General features: G+C 48.7%; 1 protein-coding gene across 1 annotated transcript; it reads left to right on the forward strand.

The window, feature by feature from the left end:
- The first annotated feature begins 7,030 nt into the window (after positions 1 to 7,030).
- LOC147918279 (stimulated by retinoic acid gene 8 protein-like) lies at positions 7,031 to 21,325 on the forward strand. The gene is made up of 7 exons (XM_087434338.1): positions 7,031 to 7,168; positions 9,079 to 9,149; positions 11,144 to 11,368; positions 12,252 to 12,537; positions 16,315 to 16,388; positions 18,166 to 18,277; positions 21,242 to 21,325. The coding sequence occupies exons 1-7, from the start codon at positions 7,031 to 7,033 to the stop codon at positions 21,314 to 21,316; spliced, it is 981 nt and encodes a 326-aa protein (XP_087290464.1). The 3' UTR covers positions 21,317 to 21,325.
- The last annotated feature ends 294 nt before the right edge of the window (positions 21,326 to 21,619 follow it).

Consider the following 21,619-nt stretch of genomic DNA (forward strand, 5'->3'; position numbering starts at 1 on the left):
GGCTTCCTGGTAGGACTGGTGCTGAACTGGATCTAGGAGAAGGGAATGCTCTCCAACTGGTGAAGGGAGGGGGGTGATTCAGGGCAGGATCTATGCTACTGTGAGGGGTGGTATTTCAGGCCAGGATCTGTGCTACCAAGTCATGGGGGGACAGTGGAGGGGTTGTATTTCAGGGCAGGATCTATGCTATTGTGTGTGTGTGTGTGTGTGTGTGTGTGTGTGTGTGTGTGTAGGGTATTTCAGGGCAGCATCTATGCTATTGTGGGGGGAATATTTTGGCACAGAATCTATGCTACTGGGAGGGAGGGGTCAGGGTCAGAAGGTGATGGCATGTGTGCGTGGATGTTGCCGGGGAGAACTTTGATTGTATCCAAAGCTGGTGAGAGGCCACCAGGAGGTCCCCAGGGTTCGCGCTGCAGGTAAATAATCCTCTTAGTAACATCCCACCCAGGACTGCATTTCTTCTGGGTGCAGATCTGCTCTCCAGTGAGGTGCACCCAGGGAGGCAGATGTGTGTGGTGCTGGTTGACTATGATGAAAGCCTGGGGCAGGTGGGTTTCAGACCCTCTGTGTGTCCTCTCAATGCAACGGGAAGGCTCTCCAAGACAGAGGTGCACAGACTCCTGAACACCCTCTGCTCCCATGGGGGCCCTGCAATGCTGTGAGTGGGCTGGTGGTCGGAGGCAGGGAGCAGGGCCAGGGGAGAGAAACCAGGCAGTGGGGGAGAGAAGGAAAACAGCGGTTCCTCAGGGGCCCTCAGAGACCCTGGATCAAAGGCTGCCTGAGTGCCAGAAGGGACAAAGCCTTGATTCAGGCAGAATTTTGGAGTGAAATGAACATTTTACATTTGCCTTGAAAGAGAGAAGAAGAATTGACTCTTACTGGATGCTTTCTTAGTGACAGTTTCTTTATATATAACAGATCATTCAATTTAACGTTCCACCAAAATGCTTTTAAAGATGAGTCTGCCCCTCACCCAAGTTGAATATCAGGAGTGTCCACCTCAAACCACGTACCCTATTTGGTAGGGCTCATTTGTGGTCCTCACAGTCACTGCGAGGTGAATCCTGGATCAGAATCCAAACTATGTGCCGCCAAACCCATGCTGCTTCTGCTGGGCTGTGTGACCTCTGTTTAACCTTTGCCCTGGTGAAGTAACTTGCCCCAGGCCAGAGAGCAGCAAGGGGGCACCTGCCTGGCTGCTGCTCCTAGTGTCAAACTGAAGTAGTGGGATCATGACCATCATGAAATATTTAGGGATGCATGGATTCAAGCAAAGAGGGTCCTAAAGACAATAGTTATCTATACTTTTGGGGAAAAAATAATTCTTTCCTCTAAACTGGAAGGATGTCTGCTTCCTATTGTCCCAAAGAGTGAGCACTTTTTCCCTTTTCTTCTTGATAATTTTAATCCGAGCTTGTAAAGATCTCTTCTGAACAACCCCTCTTACGCCCCACCTCCCATTTCTTCTTTTCTTATTTAAAACATCATCCCCTGTCTCCCTTTCATGCATCTCTCTATTTCCTTCAGACCGATGTGTTTTCATCTTTTCCCTGAGACACGAGCCCGTGGTCTGGACCCTGTATTTAAGGAAGCTTCTCTAAGCCTCAGGATATCCCTATAAGGCAAGTGTCACAGCCTTGTTTGAGGAATGAGGAAAGTGGGGCTCAGTGTCAGGTGAGTCGAACCTTGGAGGACATCCGTTTAGTCCTCCGTGGGCACCTACAGGCTGTTGGCGCACCTGAGGTGACACAGGTAGCCCGTCCCTGTCCCACTTGGCTTCCACTTGAAAAGGAGCCACCTGGCAAGGTGAGAAGGTCAGCCCCGTGCCCCCTCCTCTCTCCTCACCTTTTTGTGCCGCCTTCTGACAACTTGGTAACTGTTTCTGCCACTGTCCGCGCCCTCGTTGGCCCGCCGCCGCGCGTCCCCATTGGCTGTGGGGGCTGGAGACCCACTGCGATTGGTCCGCGCCTCTGTGCCAAGGCGCTAGGTCTGTTCTGGCCCGGGCAGTAGCCACGGTCCGCACCCTGGCTGGTGCACGAGGCCCATGATCGCTGTCACGGCTGTCACCGCTGTCAGGGCTTCAGGGGTCCCGCGTATCAGGGGAGTGGGGACATCGTGTGCACCGCTGCCCGTCTCCCTCCGAGGGTGAGTATCGACTAAACGCTGCGGTTATGGTGCCCGCTCACCTCCGGGAAGGTGCACTTGGCCACGTGGGTGTTTATGCGCATGAGAATTGATTCAAGGTAGTGCCTCAGAACAGGTGAACGTTTCGGTCTGGAGCCAGAATTTAATATGAACGTTTGTATATGTCATTGTGACGACCTATGTATTTCTGAGGATGATTCTGGATTTTGCGGATGTGTGTGTGTGTGATCTGATAGGCATAGGGAATCAGAGGAAGCTGCCTGTGGGTTGCAAAACATTATTCAGTGTATGGCGTGCGTTTGCCTAGGGTTTGCTAAAGAGAATGGATCACACTCAAATGTTTTGTGGAGTGATGCTTTAAAATGACTGAAAGTTTCTCTGCACCTTGGAGAAGACAAGGTCATATATTTTTTTAATTTAGTCTAGGGAGTTTTTAAAATGTCAGCTCTAAGTATGTGTTAAGTGCTGTTTTAACAGGAAAGTGGTAATGCAAGTACGCTTTGCTTCATGGATGAGAAGTAATAAAACTATGGCATGACAGTATTTATCTTCACAAAATGCCATTTTAGAAGAACCTATCAAGGAAACTGTCTTCTACCTTTGCTAGACTGAAGGTCATGCTTAGCAAGCTGATCTGATGAACAGGCTTGAACACAGTAAAATGTTTATAAAAGGGAAAACATGTCAGAGCTATGGCCATTCTGAAATGCCTAATATTATTTTTGGCCTCAGTTCCCTGCAGAATGAATGGGCTTTGCACAGGAAAGGGCTCAGTAAACATTTCTCCACTGAACTACAGTCTCCAGAATTCCATCAGATGCAGCTTCCCACGCTGTTGTATGCTCCCAGCTCCCCTTCTGTTGCAGTATGAGCGGCTTGTGCCACTTGCCCTCGCTCCAGATAGTCACAGAATTATGACATCGACCTTATAGAGGCAGAAAAGTTTAAACTATAATCTACTTAAAGACTTTTTCACCTCCTTTATATAGATAAAGACATTAAGACCTGAGGTTTCTTGGCTCATATGAAGTCACGTGGCTGGTTAACATAGACCTAGAGTTATAATCTCTAGGTCTCTAGGTCTCGAGCCAATCCACAATCCAGCCTTCCTTTCCCTAACCCATTTCATCCCATTGGCCCTGTACCATCTCTGGGTGTGTCCCCCCATCATCCCACCCACTCTGGATTCTTAGAACTAGCTTCCTTCCACCTACTGTCTCTGTACTGGGTGCCTTCGATTCTCACGTTTCAGATGCCCAAACATTCACACTCACGCCTCCACACAAGACCAGTTCCCTGAGTCAGAACAGGATATCCGTGTTCTTGCAGCTGTATAATCCCTCCCCACATCTCTTACGTGGCAATTGGCTAGCATCACCTTCAGAGGCTTTTTTAAGCTTCTGAAATGCATGCCTCTCATTGTGAATCTTGCCAAGAACTGAACTCATGCGACTGTAAATGCTTAGGATCCAGAGGGGTCTTTTGGGTTAGGGTGCACCTAGCTGTTATTCCCTGCCCCCAAGGTTTTCTCTTAATCTTCATCTTCCTTTATCTCATTCGGCCCAGCACCTCTACTTGTTCCCACCCCTGGGAGATTCTATCCTGGTGGTCCAGGCAGCAGAACTCTTAGTGGATTTAGTCTGAGAGGAGCAGCCGGGAAAGGGAGTATAGGAGTTAATCTCGTATGCCCGCACGTGGCGTGCACCCTGGGAGGGACGCCTTAGATGATGGATACGTGGATCCTGACCAAGGACACCACTGATTTATTGGCAAAACAAGATTAAGTTAGAAACCAGTGTGGACTAGGGCTGGGAAATTTCTGAGAGGAATTGGGACTCAAACTGGGAATTGAAGACAAAGTGACTCTAGAGAGGTAGACACTGAATGTGGGAGGGGGTGGCAGAGAGGAGTGGCATTCTAGGTGGGAGGAAAGGCAATAGAGAGTGGGCAGGAGAGCAAATGTTTCTTTTGTTAATAGTGACAGAAAGGGGAAATGGGAGATTCTGAGTTTTCAAGGCTATTAAAATGCAGATTTCCAGGCCCCTGGGATGGTATCTCAGACTATACTCTCTACACTGCTCTAATTCCTTACAGTGCTGGGAGCAGTTTCCTTAACATGCTTTGCATCTGCATAGGGCTTTTGGGAGGATAGGTTTGTTTTTGTTTTGTATTTCAATAAAAGATGACTTCTTGATCTCATCTTCACAATACAGTTAGTTCCCCCATTCCTAGCAAAAGAGCAAACCTCAGAATAAGGCTAGGGGGGCTCCTGCCTTCCCCTCCCCCATCTGAGATTGTGACTTCTGTGGTACTTGTCCTGGGCCAGCCACCCTTCACACAGCTCACAGGTGCTGACGGGTCACATCCATTACATCATTGCAATGGAAAGCTCTATCTGAAAAATGTCGACCTAAGCTCCTGTTAGGGCCAAGTGCAAGTCAATGAAAATAGCTTGAAAAGAAAGCCTTTTGGGGATCATAGCAAATCACTCCCAGTGGAGAGCAGGAGGCAGCATGTAGGGGTAGGAGGTTTAAAATTGCACAAGGTCTGATCAAGCTTAACATCTACTTGGCTTGATTCTTCCTTAAAGCGGAGTGGAAGGATCTTCTCCCATCTTCCCTGAGGTGTTCCCATATCTCATCCCAGGGCGGGAAATATCTCCCAGCTCCTGACCAGGGTGCCTGCGGCAGGTGGGGTGAGGTGGAGGTCACAGCTCCCAGCAGCCAGACAGGCTGCTCTGGCGCTTTCTTCACCCCTAGGGGCAGGCAGGGAAGGTTGCCCCCAGGGAGAGCCAGTAATGGGAGGGTCTGCCCCCTATGGGAGAGGCAGAGGGCTGCACCCTTATCCAGTGACTGATGTCCGCACTGATGTCCCAGATACTTCAGGGGGAGTGTGTTTAAGTAGAAGCCTGGGAGGAAACCCAAATTATCAGCATTGGCACTGGAAGAGCTCCAGATTCCCCACAAGCCCAAAGGCCTTTGGTCTTAGTATTCTTAGACTATTAGAGAATTTGAGATCCTGGGAGGACCCTGGGATTTTTACCTCCATTCTTCTACAACAATGTTTCCTATCAGGGTCTCTTTTATGTACGTTGACCTAAATTCCCTGGTGTCCAGGTACCTTCATTTCTCTTTAATTTAAACAAGTAAAGAAAACCTATATTCTTAGGGTCAAAAGTTTCCCGTTTTTCCCTAGGCAGTTCAAAACGTTCACTGTTTCACCTTGCTTCCTATTAAAGATCTGTCGGCGTCTGGAAACTGGAGACTATAAAGAGGTGGCCTCCGACTTAACCTAGCCCTCGGGTTGGGTGGGCCTCTGCAGATTCTGCACTGTCCTCTCTGCACTGATGGTGTAACCCCTGGTGATGAATGTTACAAGAGTTACCAGGATCCACGCAGTAAAGTGCCCCCCACGTATCCTCCTCCTGCCATTGTTCTGAGAAGCAAACAGAGGGAAAGTAGACACACTGCGAAGACCACGTTGTTGAAGGAGGTTTGCTTTCTGACCTAAAAGAATTTTTAAAATCCAGCACTGCCTGATTGGGTTCACTATCTCTGTGGGCAACTCTCCTCCTAGAACTTAGTGGGAGAGCTTTCTTCCACCTCCTTCCCCAATATTCCCGCTATGGAAGAGATTCTGTTCCCAGCTGCTGCCAGCTGTGGTGCTACTATGAGTGCCCTAGTGTAGATGGCTCAAATAGTGAAAGTATCAGAATCGCCTGGGACGGTATTGCCCACCGGATGCCTGGGCCCACCCCAGTAGATTCAGATCCAGTGTTTCGAGGTGGGGCCTGGGCATGTATATTTTCAGCAGTTTCCCCAGATGACTGGCATCTAAATTGGCAGACCCCTGGCGAGGTCATGCGTTGTCCCCATGTAGCAGGACTGAGCTCAGGGGAGAGTGGACCCAGCAGAGACCTCTCATAATAATTTACTCTAAACTTCAGCACTGAGCACCCATGGGGTATATGGAGGGGATGAAGACACAGCCTCTCTGTTCAAAGAGCTGGCAGAGCAGTGGGGAGCCAGCCTCCCTCTGAGTGGTGGGGGGAGCGCCTGATGGAGGGGTCCATGGCTCAGGTAAGAGACCCTGGTCCCTGTCTCTTAATACTATTACGTATCAGTCCCAGAATCACCTCTCCTAGGAAAGGGCTCCTGGTTTGTAAACTCAAATGTGACAAAGGACGACATAATGATCACATTCAGAGCCCACCAGGAGCAGGACAAGGCGAACCCACTTCCACTTCTGTGGTCATGTGACCTTTGTTTCCACAGGTAGAAGAGTGCGTTTTCTTCTTTTAGAGACATAATATATATATACAGAAAAGTCCACAAATCTAAAGAATACACCTTGATGAATTTCTTTCATAAATATACACCTGTGTAACCACTACCCAGATCAAAGAGGGGTGCCTTCTTCACCTCAAAGAGTGGGACACATACCTGTTCAGCTTTTAACAGGCTGTAAAGAGTGAGATCTCAGGGAATGGCTTGTTCTCCTTGGCCACAGCAGTCAATTAGCAATGCCTGATGAGTCTCTGCAATGTTCTGGAAGCTTTCTGGTGTAAAGCAGCAGTGCCCCTCAACTGTAAATCAAATATGAGCGGCTTGTGTTTTTAGGAATCAAGCTTAAATAACAGATCTTGTGTTATCTGTTATTTGTTGTGTATCTGTTATTGATTATATTCATTGGTCTGGGACCTTTTACTTGGGGTGGTAACCTCTTTCTGTCTGCTTCAATTTGCCTTCCTTTTCCTTTAATATTGTATCTTTATTATTTAGGGCAAAAAAAGCATAATATCACCTTGCAGCCTGTAATGGAGACCTCTGGAGGTCTGAGTGGAGGAGGCAGCAACCCCAGCGGCAGAGCCGCGCCCCGGCCTATGGCGCAGCTGCAGAAGCTTGAGACATGGGCGGCCCGTAGACGCCTGTCCCAGGCCCGCCAACGGGCCACCATGGCAGGGCTCTTCAGCAACCTCAGGAAAACCGTTTACTCCCAGTCTGACCTCACAGCCGCAAAGGTATGGGGACCTGAGTGTGGGGAGAAGTTTCCACACATAGAGGAACTGAGGAGCGAGGTGGGGACCGGCCCGGAGCTCCCCCCACGCCTCCCGACGGCTGTGGCTTGGGTGGGGTCAGCGATCAGCTGCGGACACCTCATGGTGCCACGTCTGCTGCTGCACGAGGGGAAAGAGTGAGAGCCGGGCCTTACCTACCGGCTGTAGACAAGCTTGACGTGAGAAGGGAAATCCGGGCCTGAGAGGCCTGGTGAGCCAGCGACTCCTCCGCCTGTGCTTCTCATGGGCAGTGCTGAGGCTCCGGGAGCTGCTGCCAGACCCAGTATCTCCACCCCAAACACACACAGCCCCCGCCCCCAACATGCCCGCGCGCACGTGTGCGCCCCTTGGGTTTTTTTTTTTTTAAATTTTTTGTTTATTGCAGTAACATTGGTTTATAACATTGTAAAAATTTCAGGTGTACATCATTATACTTCTATTTCCGCATAGATTACATCATGTTCACCACCAAAATACTAATTACAACCCATCACCACACACATGTACCGAATTATCCCTTTCACCCTCCTCCTTCCCCCCTTCCCCTCTGGTAACCACCAATCCAATCTCTGTCCCTATGTGTTTGTTTATTGTTGTTATTATCTACTACTTAATGAAGGAAATCATACGGTATTTGACCTTCTCCCTCTGACTTATTTCACTTTGCATTATACCCTCAATGTCCATCCATGTTGTCACAAATGGCTGGATTTCATCGTTTCTTATGGCTGAGTAGTATTCCATTGTGTGCCCCTTGAGTTTTATGTACTAATCAGGTCTTTCCCCCAGGCAACAGGGCTCTCCAGGTAAGCATTTATGTTTCCTTTTCTTAATTTCGCTTTTCTCGTTATATGGTTTTTTTGTAGCTAATTAGTGCCTCTGGCAGAGCATAGAGGAAGGGTCGGGTGGTTTTGGGCGGTGGTGGAAGGAATGGAGTTGATGTTACTGGAGGAAGCACTGTAGGAGGTCTCCAGTAGTGGAGAGATCCCCAAGAGCCTCTAGTTCTTCCACTCTCTTTTAACAGAAGAGGGAACGGGAGTTGAGAAAAGACCTGTCAGCTGCTTGGTGGCAGGACCAGGAAGTGGCCCCGTTTCCAGCTCTGGACCTGGCATCTTTCCACCGTCCACCTCTCCAGACCGGCTCGTCATCCTGCGACTGTTTCCAGCCAGCGGGTTTTGCTTCCTGGGCTGGTGCTTTCAGCAGAGCGACACTAATGGAGAGGGACTGTTTAACAGAGGAAGAGCTGCTGCTTACCTATTTAGAACAGACTTGTGCCGGAGAGAATTCTTTTCTATTTTGTTCTAATAACATAAATTGGATTTTTTTCTGAGTATGACAGTAATCTATGCTTATTACAGAAAATGTCAAAAATACAGAAAAGCCAAAAAAGAAAATAAAAATACATATTATCTCACTTATCAAGGAAAATCAACGTTAATTTCAAAGAATATCTTGTTTTTTTAAATTTTGCACATTATTTTATAGAGAAATGAGTTCATAATGTATTATAGCTTTAAAAAACTCAACTAACGGCTTTATTGAAGGATGCATGTAAAAATAAGGAAACTCCAAATCTCTTCCTACTTTTCAAGCCTCATAGGAACCCAAGAAAAGCCAAACTGGACTTCAGAGAGGAAAGGAGAAAACAGCAGACCCACATTCACAGATGCTGAAAGGGAGCCTCGTTCATAATGTCACACTCAGACTTTGAAAGAGAGACTGACTTGAGAAGTGTCTTTCTTTACTTTTATGGGCTCATTTTTGGTATTTAACTCTCACGCTCCCTGGGCTATTTACGTGCACTGTGTAGACGCGTCCCTTGCTGTGCTCTCCAGGGATGACATAACCCCCTGTACCGCATCTTCATCCTGCAGAGCTGCCTCAAGAGCAGCCTGGGTTTTGGGGGCAGTGGCTGGGCCCTCGTCATCTCTGGTGGCCCCAGGGCGTGTGCAGCGCAGAGGCATCCAGGTTGGCCTCAGGTGAGACTCAAGAGTACGAGCAATTTTACCCACTCTGCAGATGGGACCGCAAGCTGTTTGCTATTCAGAACCTACCACGAGCCTGTCTAGACGAAGTGATGTTTCCTTTTGTTTGTGGTGTGTTGCTGATGACTTTTATTTTCTTCTCTGTGCTTTTCTATATTTTCAGAATTTTTTCCTCACAATGAATATGTATTATATCCTAAGGGAGATAATTTGGGGAAGTGATAAATTATTAAAATTAAGTAAAACTCACATTGTAGACACTGTGAGAATACAGAAAAGTATAAAGAAGGACACGTCACCTATATTCGCACTCCATACAGACAACTTCAGTCGCCATTTTGGTTACAGAGGGGAGGAGGCAGGTGTGGTGTGTGTACCTGTTGAGTGTACATGGCAGCGTGTTTCTGGCCACATCTCACAAGTCAGACTGGGCCCTGCCTCACAATCAGCCTGGAGTTGGTCTCAGAGAGGTGGGTGTCTGCACTGGCATTTCCCAAGTGATTAACCGCTGATCCCATCCCATTTCTGACATGAGCCGTCCTTTCCTTACTGGTTTAGGACACAAACTTTATCACATACTACAGTCTTATCAATGCTTGTATCACTTGCCCAGGTGAGAATGGCTAAATTTCTTTTAAAACCATGATAATTAGGGAGAATTTTTTCTCCCTATTTATATTATTTCTTCCTATTAATATTATAATAAAAATATTATAAACCTATGATAATAAAAACTGTGGTACCAGCATAGGAATAGATTAATTATATTTTATGATTATTATATTTTAGTCACTTAAGTATTTAAATTATGAGCGAGCTTAAGTGCCTTTGTTCAAGATCATTTGTATTTCTCTTCCTTGGAACTTTTTGTAACTATTCTTTGCCCGTTTTCCTGTTGAGTTGGTGGTCCCTTTCTTATTTAACGGTAGAAGCTCTTTATGTATACCCAGAAATTAGATCTCTATCTAGTATATGACGAGCAAACAATTTTCCCTTGGTCATTTGTTTTATTCTTTTGCTTTTGATGTATTTGGTTTTTGTTTTGGCTATGTGAAGAAGTCTAATCTACTGATCTGTTACAGCACCTGAGCTTGGGGAAATACTCAGAGCTTCCTCTGCTCTGAGATTTAAAAAAAAAAAGATTCCTCCTATGTTTCCTCGGGTGCACTTGCTTATGACACCTTGGGGATTACTCCTATCAGTATGAAGAGATTCGGGGTACATGTCCTGGTTTTCCAAATTGTGTCATGTTGTTTCAATGTCTCTGACTTTTAAAGAGCAGAATTTTAAAATTTTTATAAAGTCCAACTTATCCATTTTTTCTTTTCTAGATTGAGCTTTTGGTTTAAATCTAAGTATTTAACTTAAGTATTGCATGTTTTTTGGTGCTATTGTAAATGGTACTTTTTAAAATTTCAATTTCCAATTGTTCATTGCTAATATATAGAAATACTATTGGTTTTTGTATATTGACCTTGTATTCTGCAACCTTACTAAATACGCCTTTCTCAGTTCTAGTTGTTACTTGTAGATTCTTTGGGATTTTCTACATGGATAATCACATTGTCTGCAAATGAAGACAGTTTTACTTCTTCCTTTCCAATCTGTATACCTTTTATTTCTTTTGTTCTCCTTTTGGGACTGGCTAGAATCTCCAGTTAAGTATGATGTTAGCTGTAGGTTTTTTTGTAGATGGTCTGTAGCAGGTTGAGGAAGTTCTCTTCTATTCCTAGTTTGCTGAGAGTTTTATCATGAATGGATATTGAATTTTGCCAAGGGCTTTTTCTGCATCTATGGAGATGATCATGTGGTTTTTCTTCTTTGGTCTGTTGATGTGGTGGGTTACATTGATTGATGTATGTGTATATTGTTGCTAAAATCTTGTTAAGAACTTCGGTGTTGATTTCATGAGGGACATTAGTCTATAGTTATCTTGTTTCTGTTTCCTCCCCAGCCTGATCTCAAACAAGTTTCATCAGAAGGGCTCCGTCACCTGGTACCCAATTGAGGCAGTTGGAAAGGATGCTGAGGAGGAAGAAGAGGAGGAGGAAGAGGACGAAGACCAAGAAGAAGAGGAAGAGGAGGAAGAGGAGGAGGAAGAGGAGGAGGAAGAGGAGAAAACAGTGGAGCTCTTACACTCCCCAGTCACCTTGTTGCCAGACCTCATGGAATTTGAACGGTGTGAAAGGCTGGGAGAGGTGGCTCCGTGCACAGCTGAAGCTCCTGTGGGGAAGGGGATAGAGGCTCCAGCTGGGGCATGCTGCAGCCTCAGTGCTCTCTCAGACCAGGCCCTGAGTCACGGAATCTCCAGAATTTCCGTAGAGCTGGGACGTGGGAATAGGGTTGGTGGAGGGGCTAGAGAAATAGTCTTGAAGCCACATTGGCACAGCACATACACTGTGTTTACTTAGACCGGGTCTTTATGTGGGGTGCCATTGAGGGAGCTATTGATGGCGATTATGAGGGCTAAGCCCCCCACCCCCCACAACACGCCCCACAAGTCTGCTTTCAGCAGTGTTACTGGCCTTACAGGAAGAAAGACAGCAAATGGCTGGCTCAGACTCCCGCTGCCACTGCCCCTCCTCAGACTTGAGACCCTTGACAGCCATGTTGGCTTCCTCAGGCGTTGGCCCAGTAGAAGGAGGCTCACTCCACAGCTGAGCCTGACTTTCAGGCCTCAAATTAAAGCAGGCATCGTATCATGTCTGCACATTCATGGGCTGGGAATTTTAAGCAGTTTTCCCACAGGCGAGAGCTGAGCCAGCCACGCCTTTCATCCTCTCTTCTATCAGGGAGGGAGCTTCACCGGGGGCTCGGGGAGGACTTGGGGAAGGACCCCAGAGCACAAATCTATATCATTCATGGCCCCCAAGATGGCTTCTGTGCTCTAAGAATTGGGGGCATGCAGAGACTAGTAAGGCTAAGCCTCTGGTCCAGCACAGAGCTGCGGTGAGGCCTGTGTGCTGTGGACCACCCCATGAGTGGAATCCTGAGGAGACAGCTTGTGGAGGGACCTTTGGCCACTAGCTTCAGGTCTGGGAGATGGTGCATTTCTGTTCCAGGCATCTCAACTTTTACAAGCAGACGATGGACCTTCTGATCAGGAACGGGATTGTCTCCTCGCAGGAGGTGACGCTCCCCATCGTCTCTGCAGCCATCTCCCACCTGTGGCAGAACCTCTCTGAGGAGAGGAAGCCCAGTCTCCTGCAGGCCTGGGCACAGAACCACAGAGGTCCCCCGGGCTTCGCAGGGGCCTGTCAGGAGCCAGCCTGTGCTGAGGGCAGCGTGAAGGACAGTGGAGTCGACAGCCAAGGCGCCAGCTGGTCGCTGGTTTCCACCTCGGAGGAGGTGCGCAGACCCTGTGGGGGTGGGGTGGAGGGGTGCACAGGAACGACTCCATCACCTCTGGCCTGGAGATGCCAGGGATCTGCTCTGAGTCACTGAGCAAGTTTGAGGTGCTGTTTGGATTCTGGCTCACGCAGTAGGTTTTTGATTTTCCCGACATAATCACCATGACCACAGAACAGCATTTCTTTTTCTCCTGTGAGTTTCCTGGCCTTTCCATGGGGATTTTGACGAGAAGGCTTAGAAGGTTGTATCTGTTGGGATTCTTTTGGCTACAAATTACTTGCTCGTTAAATCATGAAGAAATGTATACTCACAGCCAGGGAGGTCCCAGGGCAGGGAGGGCTTCTGCAACCTCGGTGATGTCACCACGGACTCAGCTCTTCCCTTCTCCCTGCTGTGCCTCATCTTAAGGCTGGTTTCTCGCCTTTTCTCCCCCCTCTGCTGTCCCCACTACCTGTGACTGTGGGATGGCAGCTAGTAGCAGCCAAGCTGTCATTCTTCCTTTTCTACCCCAGGTAAGAGAGAGAAAGATTCCTTGTGGCTCTTTCTTAAGGGTCAAGGAAAAACTTTTCCAGAAATTTCCACCATACCTCTCCTGCCCTCTCATTGGCCAGAATTGGGCAGATTGCCAGATTACTGAGCCAATGACTGGCATAATCTAGATAGGATTACTTCTGGACGAATCAGGCCCAATCCCTGAGAGGAGGTTAGTTCCCACCCCAAAGAGCATTGCTGCCACTCCGTGAAGAGAGGGGAACACAAGTCGAGGAGGCTACCTCAGGGCTACTGTAAATGTGCTCTCAGAGTGCAAGTTGTAAGAAGGGCCACGGTCAGCAAAGCAGAGCATCAGGTGGCGTTAGCAGTCCCTCAGCGCTGAGGTCAACGTGGGCACCTCAGCTGCTCTTCCAGAATTAGGACAGCCTCAGAAGCCTGCTGCCATCACAGGGGTCGCGTCTGCCTTCTCTTCTCCAGCCCAGGGGCAGGCAGTTCTTGGCTCTGTGCGCCTGTCCTGTGCTTTGCAGGACATCTAGCATCCATGGCCTCCAGCAGGTACAGCTCTGGAACGCCCCCATCCTCCTGGAAGTTTCCCAGCCATCAGGGCCTAGGCCTGGAGACAACGGGATGTCAGTCACTAGTCCAGTCCTTCCAGTTTACAGACGAGGCCTAGCGAGCAGGGTGACTTGTGCAGGATGTCCAGTTCCTGCCTCAGGGATCGTATCTCCTTCATCACAAGTTTTTTCAAAGCTCTTTGCCCTTTGGTTACCTGTTTATGGTCAACCCTCCATGATCTTCCCTGGTGCTTCTCAGGTGGAGTTTAGTACAAAGGCAGTTGCCTGGCTAATACCTCAGACCCACTGAATCAGTGTCCCTGAGGGGGGTGGCTCAGAATCTGCATTTTAACAAGCGCCCCAGGTGACCGATGCACGTGGGCAGTATTGGAGGGAACTCCTGGTGCAGATCTGCAACAGTCAATTGGCTACCGCCCAAGTCCCCGCCCCCAATTGTCACTCCATTGCACTTCTCCTGTTTGTCCACTGATGTTGGGTCCACCATGAGAGGAATGAGTTCTCCTCCATAACGGTCAAAGCGGGGCCAAATGACCAGCAGCACCTCATTCCCGAGACATGCACCAGCCAGCCTAGACACCTTTGTAGCCCCAAAGTGCCTGGCCCTGGTGCCTCACAGCAAAGAACACAAAAGAAAAATATATGCCAAATGTGTGAACAATTCAGTCAAACTGTAAACTGACTGTGTGTGTGTGCGTGTTTGCAAGCATGCACCTTTCCTTAAGAAAGAGCACACCTAAAGAGAAAACTCCAGAATCTAACGTCCCCAAATCATGGAAGTAGCTTATCTGGCCTTTTTCAGGAAGGGCTATGGGCTCATGTTCTTCTGGTGTTTGGGAAGCTGGCAGCAGATTCCCTTAGCCGTGCCCAAAGTGGGGCTCTGCCCGCACTGCCAGCCCCAGGCTTAGGCCAACCCAGCGCTGAAGAAATGTTGGCGGAACAGAGAACGGTTATGCCCAAGGAAAGGCCGGAGCCCAGGGAACTCCTGCTGTGGCTTCTGAATTAGTGCAGTGAAAGCTCTGTAGCTCCTGGTCCATCTGGAGAGGTGGGGCTGCGGAACAATTGAGTTTGGGGCCAGCCCCTGGACTCAGGGTCAGGTGTGCCAGGAGGTGTCTGGACGCTGCCCCTTCAGTGCTGAGAGGCGTGGCTGTAAGTCTGCTGGGCATTCCTGATGGACCGAGCAGTCTGGCCGTGCCCCTTGGACTGGCTTGTGGGAGGGGTTTGCATAGGTGAGGACAGTGTGTGGCCGCAGCTTTGGTGGGCTGATGGGTTGAGGGCAGGAATTTAGGTCCTGGGTCCCTGCCTCAAGCCCACCGGGGAGGAACATGGAGCCGATGGGCTTCTGGGCTGATGGAGACAAGAGCTGAGGCCTTTCAGTGACCCCTTTCCAGATCCTCTTTGAGGTGACCAAAGGGATAGCAAAAAGAAGGACACCAGAAAATGTCCAGAAAACCAGGAGCGGGCCAATTCACACGGCCAGAATCCCAAGGGATTCAGTTCAGGGGAAGCAAATTGTAAGAAGACATGAAGGGCAGACACGAGGCCTGCAGGGAAGGAACAGAGTGTCCCAGGTAAGGGGAAGGGACAGACCCGGAGGAACCTGCCAGAACCTGCAAGAACCTGCAAACTCAGGGCCGGAGAACTCCCCCTCTTCAGGGTGGCTGTGTCTGTAAATGGGATGCCAGACAAAACAAAGCATGCCCAGTTAAAATTTTAATATAAGAATGTCCCATGCAAAATTACTTGTTCTTTGTCTAAAATTCAAATTCAAATTTAACCAAGCATCGTATTTTTATCTGCTAAATCTTGCAATCTTAAACACACATCACATTCTGTGGAGTATTTCATATTCTTCAACAAATTAAAGAAAAGCAGGATTGAAAATTATCTAAATAGCAAGATTTCAAAATCCGGAATATATGATATAATGTGCCTAGAGAAATGACTGGAGGGAATAGATCAATACGTCAACGATGGACATCTCTGGGTGGAATTGTTTCTCAGTGATTTTTATTTTCTTTATCTAGTTCCTGAAATTTCCACAAGGAACATGTGTTTCTTTTATAAAGCAGATATTATTCAATAATAGCTAACATATTTCAGCCACTATGTTTGCCAGGTGCTTCACATACATCTTATTTAATTCTCGTGACATTGCTGTTGTGATTTCCCTTCATAGAGGAGGATTGGAGAAATTGATTCACTTGCCCGAGGTCACACAGCTTAGCTAGTGGCAGAGCTGGGAGTCGGTTCACCTGCAGCCTAACTCCAGAGCCCCCTGACCTCTATATTCTGCTGCCCTGGCACGAAACTGCTAGATGGTGTGTCCTGGGCTCAAACAGTCTCTGCTCCTCGGGCGGTGTGGATAAGGCTTTGCCAGTGTAAACTGAGGCTTGGCTGTGGCTGTTGCATCTTGCATCTGAGCTCCCACCTTCTTTAGAAAGAGGACATCGCCATCCCCAGGGCTTCCTTGTCCCTCTCAGCCACCTCCGGGGTTGGCAGTTTGTTTTAGGCAGGCAAGAGCTTAATGTGTACCCCCTGGGAAGGTCACCAAGCAGAGACCCTGGGTGTGGGCCCCAGCTTTAACATGCTCGCCTTTCGGGGGTGAGGAGTAAGAGAGAGCCTTTGTGATCATCTCCCCCGGCAGCCCAGAGCAAGAGTCAAACCAGAGAGTTATGTCTGACACACGAAGTTCTGTGCTTTCTTTCAGATCCTTTTTGAAGATGTTTTCAACGTGGCAAGTTTCGTGGACAAAAGTGAGGCTCCAAGTATATCTAGCCCCAGGTGAGTAAGGGGGTGTGAGACAGTGTGTGTGTGAGTGTGTATATGGTGTGTGTATGAGTGTGTGAGTGTATGTGTGTGACTGGGCATGTGTGTGTACCCCTGCTGGATGTTTAGGATCCGCTCCCGCAGCCCCCTGGATGGGTGCATAATTGAGTGGAATCTCTTTTCTGTGATTTGAAGAGCCCTGCAGGTCCCAGGATTGAGCCATCACCCTGGGGGTAAGATGGTCTGGGGCTTCATCAGAGTAGAAACTTCTTCCATCCTGGCCTGGGGCTGAGACATGACAGGCTATCAGCTCCAAATTGTTTGCGTTGCACTGTTTTCCCAGGGCGAGGTGGCCGAGGGCAGGTTACAACTGTGGGTCCAGTCTGAGAGGTGGGCAGGGGCTCTGGGGCACGGAGAACCTGGGCTGATGGGAAAACAGGCCTGTGCCCTGAGCTTAGGGGAGTCTCTGAGCTGCACAAAGGGGAGCAGCTGCTTTTCACGATGCTGATGGGATGGATGTGGAAGGAGGGGAGGGGGCATGGCTGACCCCGTGAAGTGAGAAGACACAGAACAGGATCTGGGGAGACTATAAAACAAGCAGCTTGACTAAGTCTGTAGGTCAGGGGCGTTTTCTCAAAGAGAGCTAGTTTAGGACTGAAATTCCCTCGTGCTTTGAAAATCTGTGGTCTTACGGCCTGAAGGAGCAGGCCCTTCAGAGACCTGCACTGGTGTCATGGCTAAAAAGAAGCCTGAACATTTAGTTGTTGTGCTTTGCGAGAGAGGGCAACATTCATGTCCCCATGATCCCAAAAATATCTCCATTCACCCCTGAGGCCGTGCGGCCACAGCTGTGCCTGGGAACCTGGCCTCCTGCGGGCAGATCAGACATCAGCATGTGTTCCTCCACTCCTCCTGCTCCACCTCGGCCTGGACAGACTTGTCCAAAACCTCCAAAGCGATTGTATGTGTGACTCAGCTCTTCTCAGCTGTGTGTGGAGACTGATTTTGCTGAAACTGGCTGGAGGCACACATTCCTCTTTCTGAGCGGTGCTTGGGCTGCCGGGACAACTTTGTTGAGAAGTTGCCAAAGTGTACTTGCCAAGCAATATTTGGAACCCCTTACCCTGCTGGCGGAACAAAGAAACAACCCACTAAAATTCTTTTTCTACTTTCCCTAGAAAAGGCAGGGGCTGCTGTCAGAAGGTTCCTAAGCTGACTGTGGGACCTCCTTCCAGGAGGAAGTGAGGTCGAAATGCTGGCTGTATGGGCACGACTCCCAGCTTCTCTGCTCTATGGCCCCGGTTCTTGGGCTCCTCCCCTTGTCCCAGGAAGACAGTGGGAAAGGAATCTGCAAGACAGGCCTCCTCTCTGCGTCAGGCTTGGGTTCCTGTTAGACCTGCTGAGTGGAGGCACGTCAAGGGGCTGAACTCAGACAGGCCGTGTGCTCCCTGAGCTGCCTCAGCAGCCACAGGAGGGACAGTGCTGTACCAGGCTGACTCAGAGGCGCAGAGGAAATCCTGCTCCCTCGTTCCAGAGACGGCAGCTCAGACACTAAATTAGGACACAAGAGCTCGTCGCCCTAAAGTCTCGCTTTCCCAGCAGGTTCCAGACATGACATTGGAACGGAGGCAACACAAACTTTTCAAGAAGGGCTCCAGGCTATCCAAGGATTCAACGGGGTGTTGAAAAGTGCTTGGTTTACACTGTGATCCAGATACATTAGGGGGCACAAGTAGAGGTAAGATTTGAGGATTCTAAATATTTGCTCTTTCTTCTTCCTCTCCGTTGTCAGTTCAGTGTGTGCCAACTGCGACCCAGAAAATCCAGAGGAGAAGTTTCAACTCTATATGCAGATCATCGATTTTTTTAAAGGTCTTTGCTGTGTTAACCCTCAGGGCAAACAGGTAGGACAGAGCAGAGTGCAATGAGACCCCCGCTCCCCTCCCTTAGAGTGGCGAAAAGGGCTCTTGAGGGAGCCCTGGCTGGACCTCACTCGGATGACATCACGAGGAGCCACTGGCAGGGGCGTTCTTTCCTTCACTCTGGCCTGCTCCATGGATGGTCGACTTCAGCCTAATGCATCCTGTGGCATGGACGATGTCGGGGGAAGAGAGACAGAGGGATGCTCTTGAGGGCAGACCTGAGACTGGGAGCTCCTTGAAGTAGAGACCAGACCCCAGGACCCTGGCTCTTCGCAGGCATTCCTAAATGTTGTGTGACTCCTTGACACCTTTCCAAAAGGCTGAACTGTTTCATCATCTTCTGAGACCCTGGGGTGATATTTGCTGTCAGCTTTAGAAGGATATTCATTTCTGCTTCCAAAAAGCTGACTCTGCAGCTTATGGTGACATAAGTCATGGGGGTCTTGGTTAGCAGGTTCATTCCTGGAAGGTTTCATGGGGGAAAGGGTTATGCGTGAGCCAGCAAGGGGACAGGCCCTTTCAGATTCGTACCCATGGATTTTCACACTAAATAGAAAACATACAACTGTTTATTTAAAAAGGTAAGTGATAAAAATGAAAATGTCTAAAAATCGTTAGGACAGCTTTTCAATAGGATACGGTAAGTGCGGCCCTCTTCCCGCTATTCTTCATAGTCCTCTGCTGAGACCATATGAATCTCATTTGGAGCTGAGGGCCCCTCCCTGCACTGTGCTCTCCTCCTCCCACCAATCCTTGGCTGCCCCTCCCTCCCCGCTGTGTCCCTCTGTCTCTGGGACACAGTGAAGTCAGTCCACTGTACCAAGGCCTGTAGAATGGATTAAAAGGACAACTTAGCTTTCCTGCTTCCTTTTTCCACACGTGGCAGAAAATGAAGAACAAGCAGGGACCGGGTGATCCATATAGAGCAGAGGTGCTCAAACCTGAATCACGCGGGAGCTTATTGGAAATGCAGATTCCTGATGCTCCAGCACTCAAGATTCCCCTTCAGCCTTGCGAGATGGGGCTCCAGGAACCTGCATTTTGAACAAGCTGTCCAAGAGGTTCTGGTGCAGGAGGTCTCAGGCTTTGATAGATGCTGATGTAAAGAGAGAAATTTCCTTCTCTTCCCCATTCACCTGACTCTGTCAGCTTCATGGGAGGTGGTGGATGAAACTAATGAGCACTGTATTGGTTTCCTGGGACTGCTGTACAAATAACCACAAACGTGGCAGCTTAAAATAATAAAAATTTATTCTCTCGTAGTTTTGGAGGCCAGAAGCCCAAATTAAGGTGCTGGCAGGGCCATGCCATCTCTGAAAGCTCTAGGGAAAAATCCTTCCTGCCTTTTCCTCGCTTCAGGTGGCTCCCAGCAATCCTTGGCATTCCTTAACTTGTAGCTGTCTCCCTCCAGTCACTGCCTCTGCCTTCACATGCCTTCTTCTGTGTGTTCTCTGTCACACTCATCTTCTTATAAGGTTTCCAGTCATTTGGATTGAGGGACCCCCTAAATCCAGGATGGTTTCACCTTGACATCCTTAACTACTTACATCTGCAAAGACTCTATTTCCAAATGAGGTTCCAGGTGGACATGAATTTGGGGGCAGCACTATTCAACGCACTTCAACACCCAGTTCCAGCAAACACTTCTCACAGCCTATTGATTTCAAAACTCTGCAGCTTAAACATGGCTCAGACACCATTTTCAGGGGCTTAAGGAAGTGGAGCATTTTGAACAACATTCAAGCACTTTTTGTGACAGATTTGAGTAGGTGGTTCCCGCCCAGGATGCTTGGCCTCCTGGCACCCCCAACACTCTGACTCCCTCTTTTTTCAACCTTTGCTGTTGTCTTCACCCTGAACAGGGGCCTGGGTGATTTTCCCAGAGACCACTTGTCCCCCTTCTTGGAGACTCTGGCTCCCCGTGCACCCCTCCTCCATTGGTAGAGGACGGTAAGTGAGGACAGTTCTCCAGAGCTGGGAAGGCTTCGTTTGCAGGGTCATCCCCCAATCTGGCCGTCACCCTTGGGACCAGGTCACACATTCAAGAGATGGTTGATTGGGGTTAGGGATGCTTCCCAGGGCACAAGGGTATCAACCCCTGACCAGTGGGGCTAACAAATTACAGGGGTCATTATCTACAGGTGGGTAGTGACAAGAAGAGCAAAAACCCAGGAACACACTGTTAGGGGAAGAGGGAATGCGGAGTCAGAGAGGTTGGCTGGGTCATCATACAGGGAATGAGAAACGCTTGCTAAACAAACATAGTGCTGCTTCCTAAATAAATTATCTCCTAATAGCTAACCCAGGCACATGGTTTAAAATTCAGGTGTTACCAAAAGATATACAAATAACTTGCAACCAGTATCCCTTGGCTACTACCCCATTCCCTTCCCCAAAGGCAACTACCATTACCAGTTTCTTGTATAGTGATCCAAAGATATGCTCAAATATTCATATATTGTTTCAAACACAAATGGGAGCCTGCTATGCACGTGGCTTTGTACCTTGCCCTTTGTAATAGCATATCCCACAGAGAGAGCAATCTCATTCCTTTGTTTGAACCAGCTGCACGGTATTCCATCAGTGGCTGCACCATGGTGTAATTCACCATCTTCTATTAATGGACATTTGGATAAAGCTATAAGATTTTCACTGTCTCTCTCATGGGATCCTGGAAATCCCCAGGATAGGAAAGAAGCCAGTTCTGCTGTATCCAGGAAAAGCCTTTCTGGAGATTCTAGAGTATGGAGTTGAGTGAAATGGAAATGGGACCTTCCCCTGTGCGGCCCTCACCTCCTGGCCGGAAGCTGGAGAAGATACAGCTGAAGAGACGTGGAGTAGCGACTGAGGGAGCAGGGCACGCCTGAGATGGTGGGGCCTTCTCACCTGCCTGGGGCCTGGAGTCCTTAAATAAAATTTAATCCTCTTCCACCTTGTGTTTTGCAGGAACCAGATCTTCCCATTGACGATGAGATGATAATGTTGAGGTGCATGGAGACCTTTGACGATGAAGATTTGTGATGCAGAAGGGCTGGGAGGGGGAGGGAACGAATGAGGGTGGGCAGCTTCCAAGTTTGATTGCCGGCAGCCAAGGTTGCACCTGCCTCAGCCTTCCGGGACGATTTGGAGGGGGCTGTCCCAAAAGCATTTTGATGGTTTTAGTTTCTGATTATTATAAAGTGGTTAAAAGTATCATGGGCCTGTGTCAATCTTTCAGGATTGTTTCCTATAAGACGCTGGCCTGCTGCAGGGCACACTCCTGCTCTCACTGTGCTCCTATTCAGGGGTGCTGGGTGCATTGAGGCCCAGACTTTCAAGAAGAGG

The sequence above is a fragment of the Ceratotherium simum genome, chromosome 1 (assembly GCF_057802395.1).
Source record: "Ceratotherium simum simum isolate JZ-2026a chromosome 1, ASM5780239v1, whole genome shotgun sequence".
Classification (NCBI taxonomy): domain Eukaryota; kingdom Metazoa; phylum Chordata; class Mammalia; order Perissodactyla; family Rhinocerotidae; genus Ceratotherium; species Ceratotherium simum.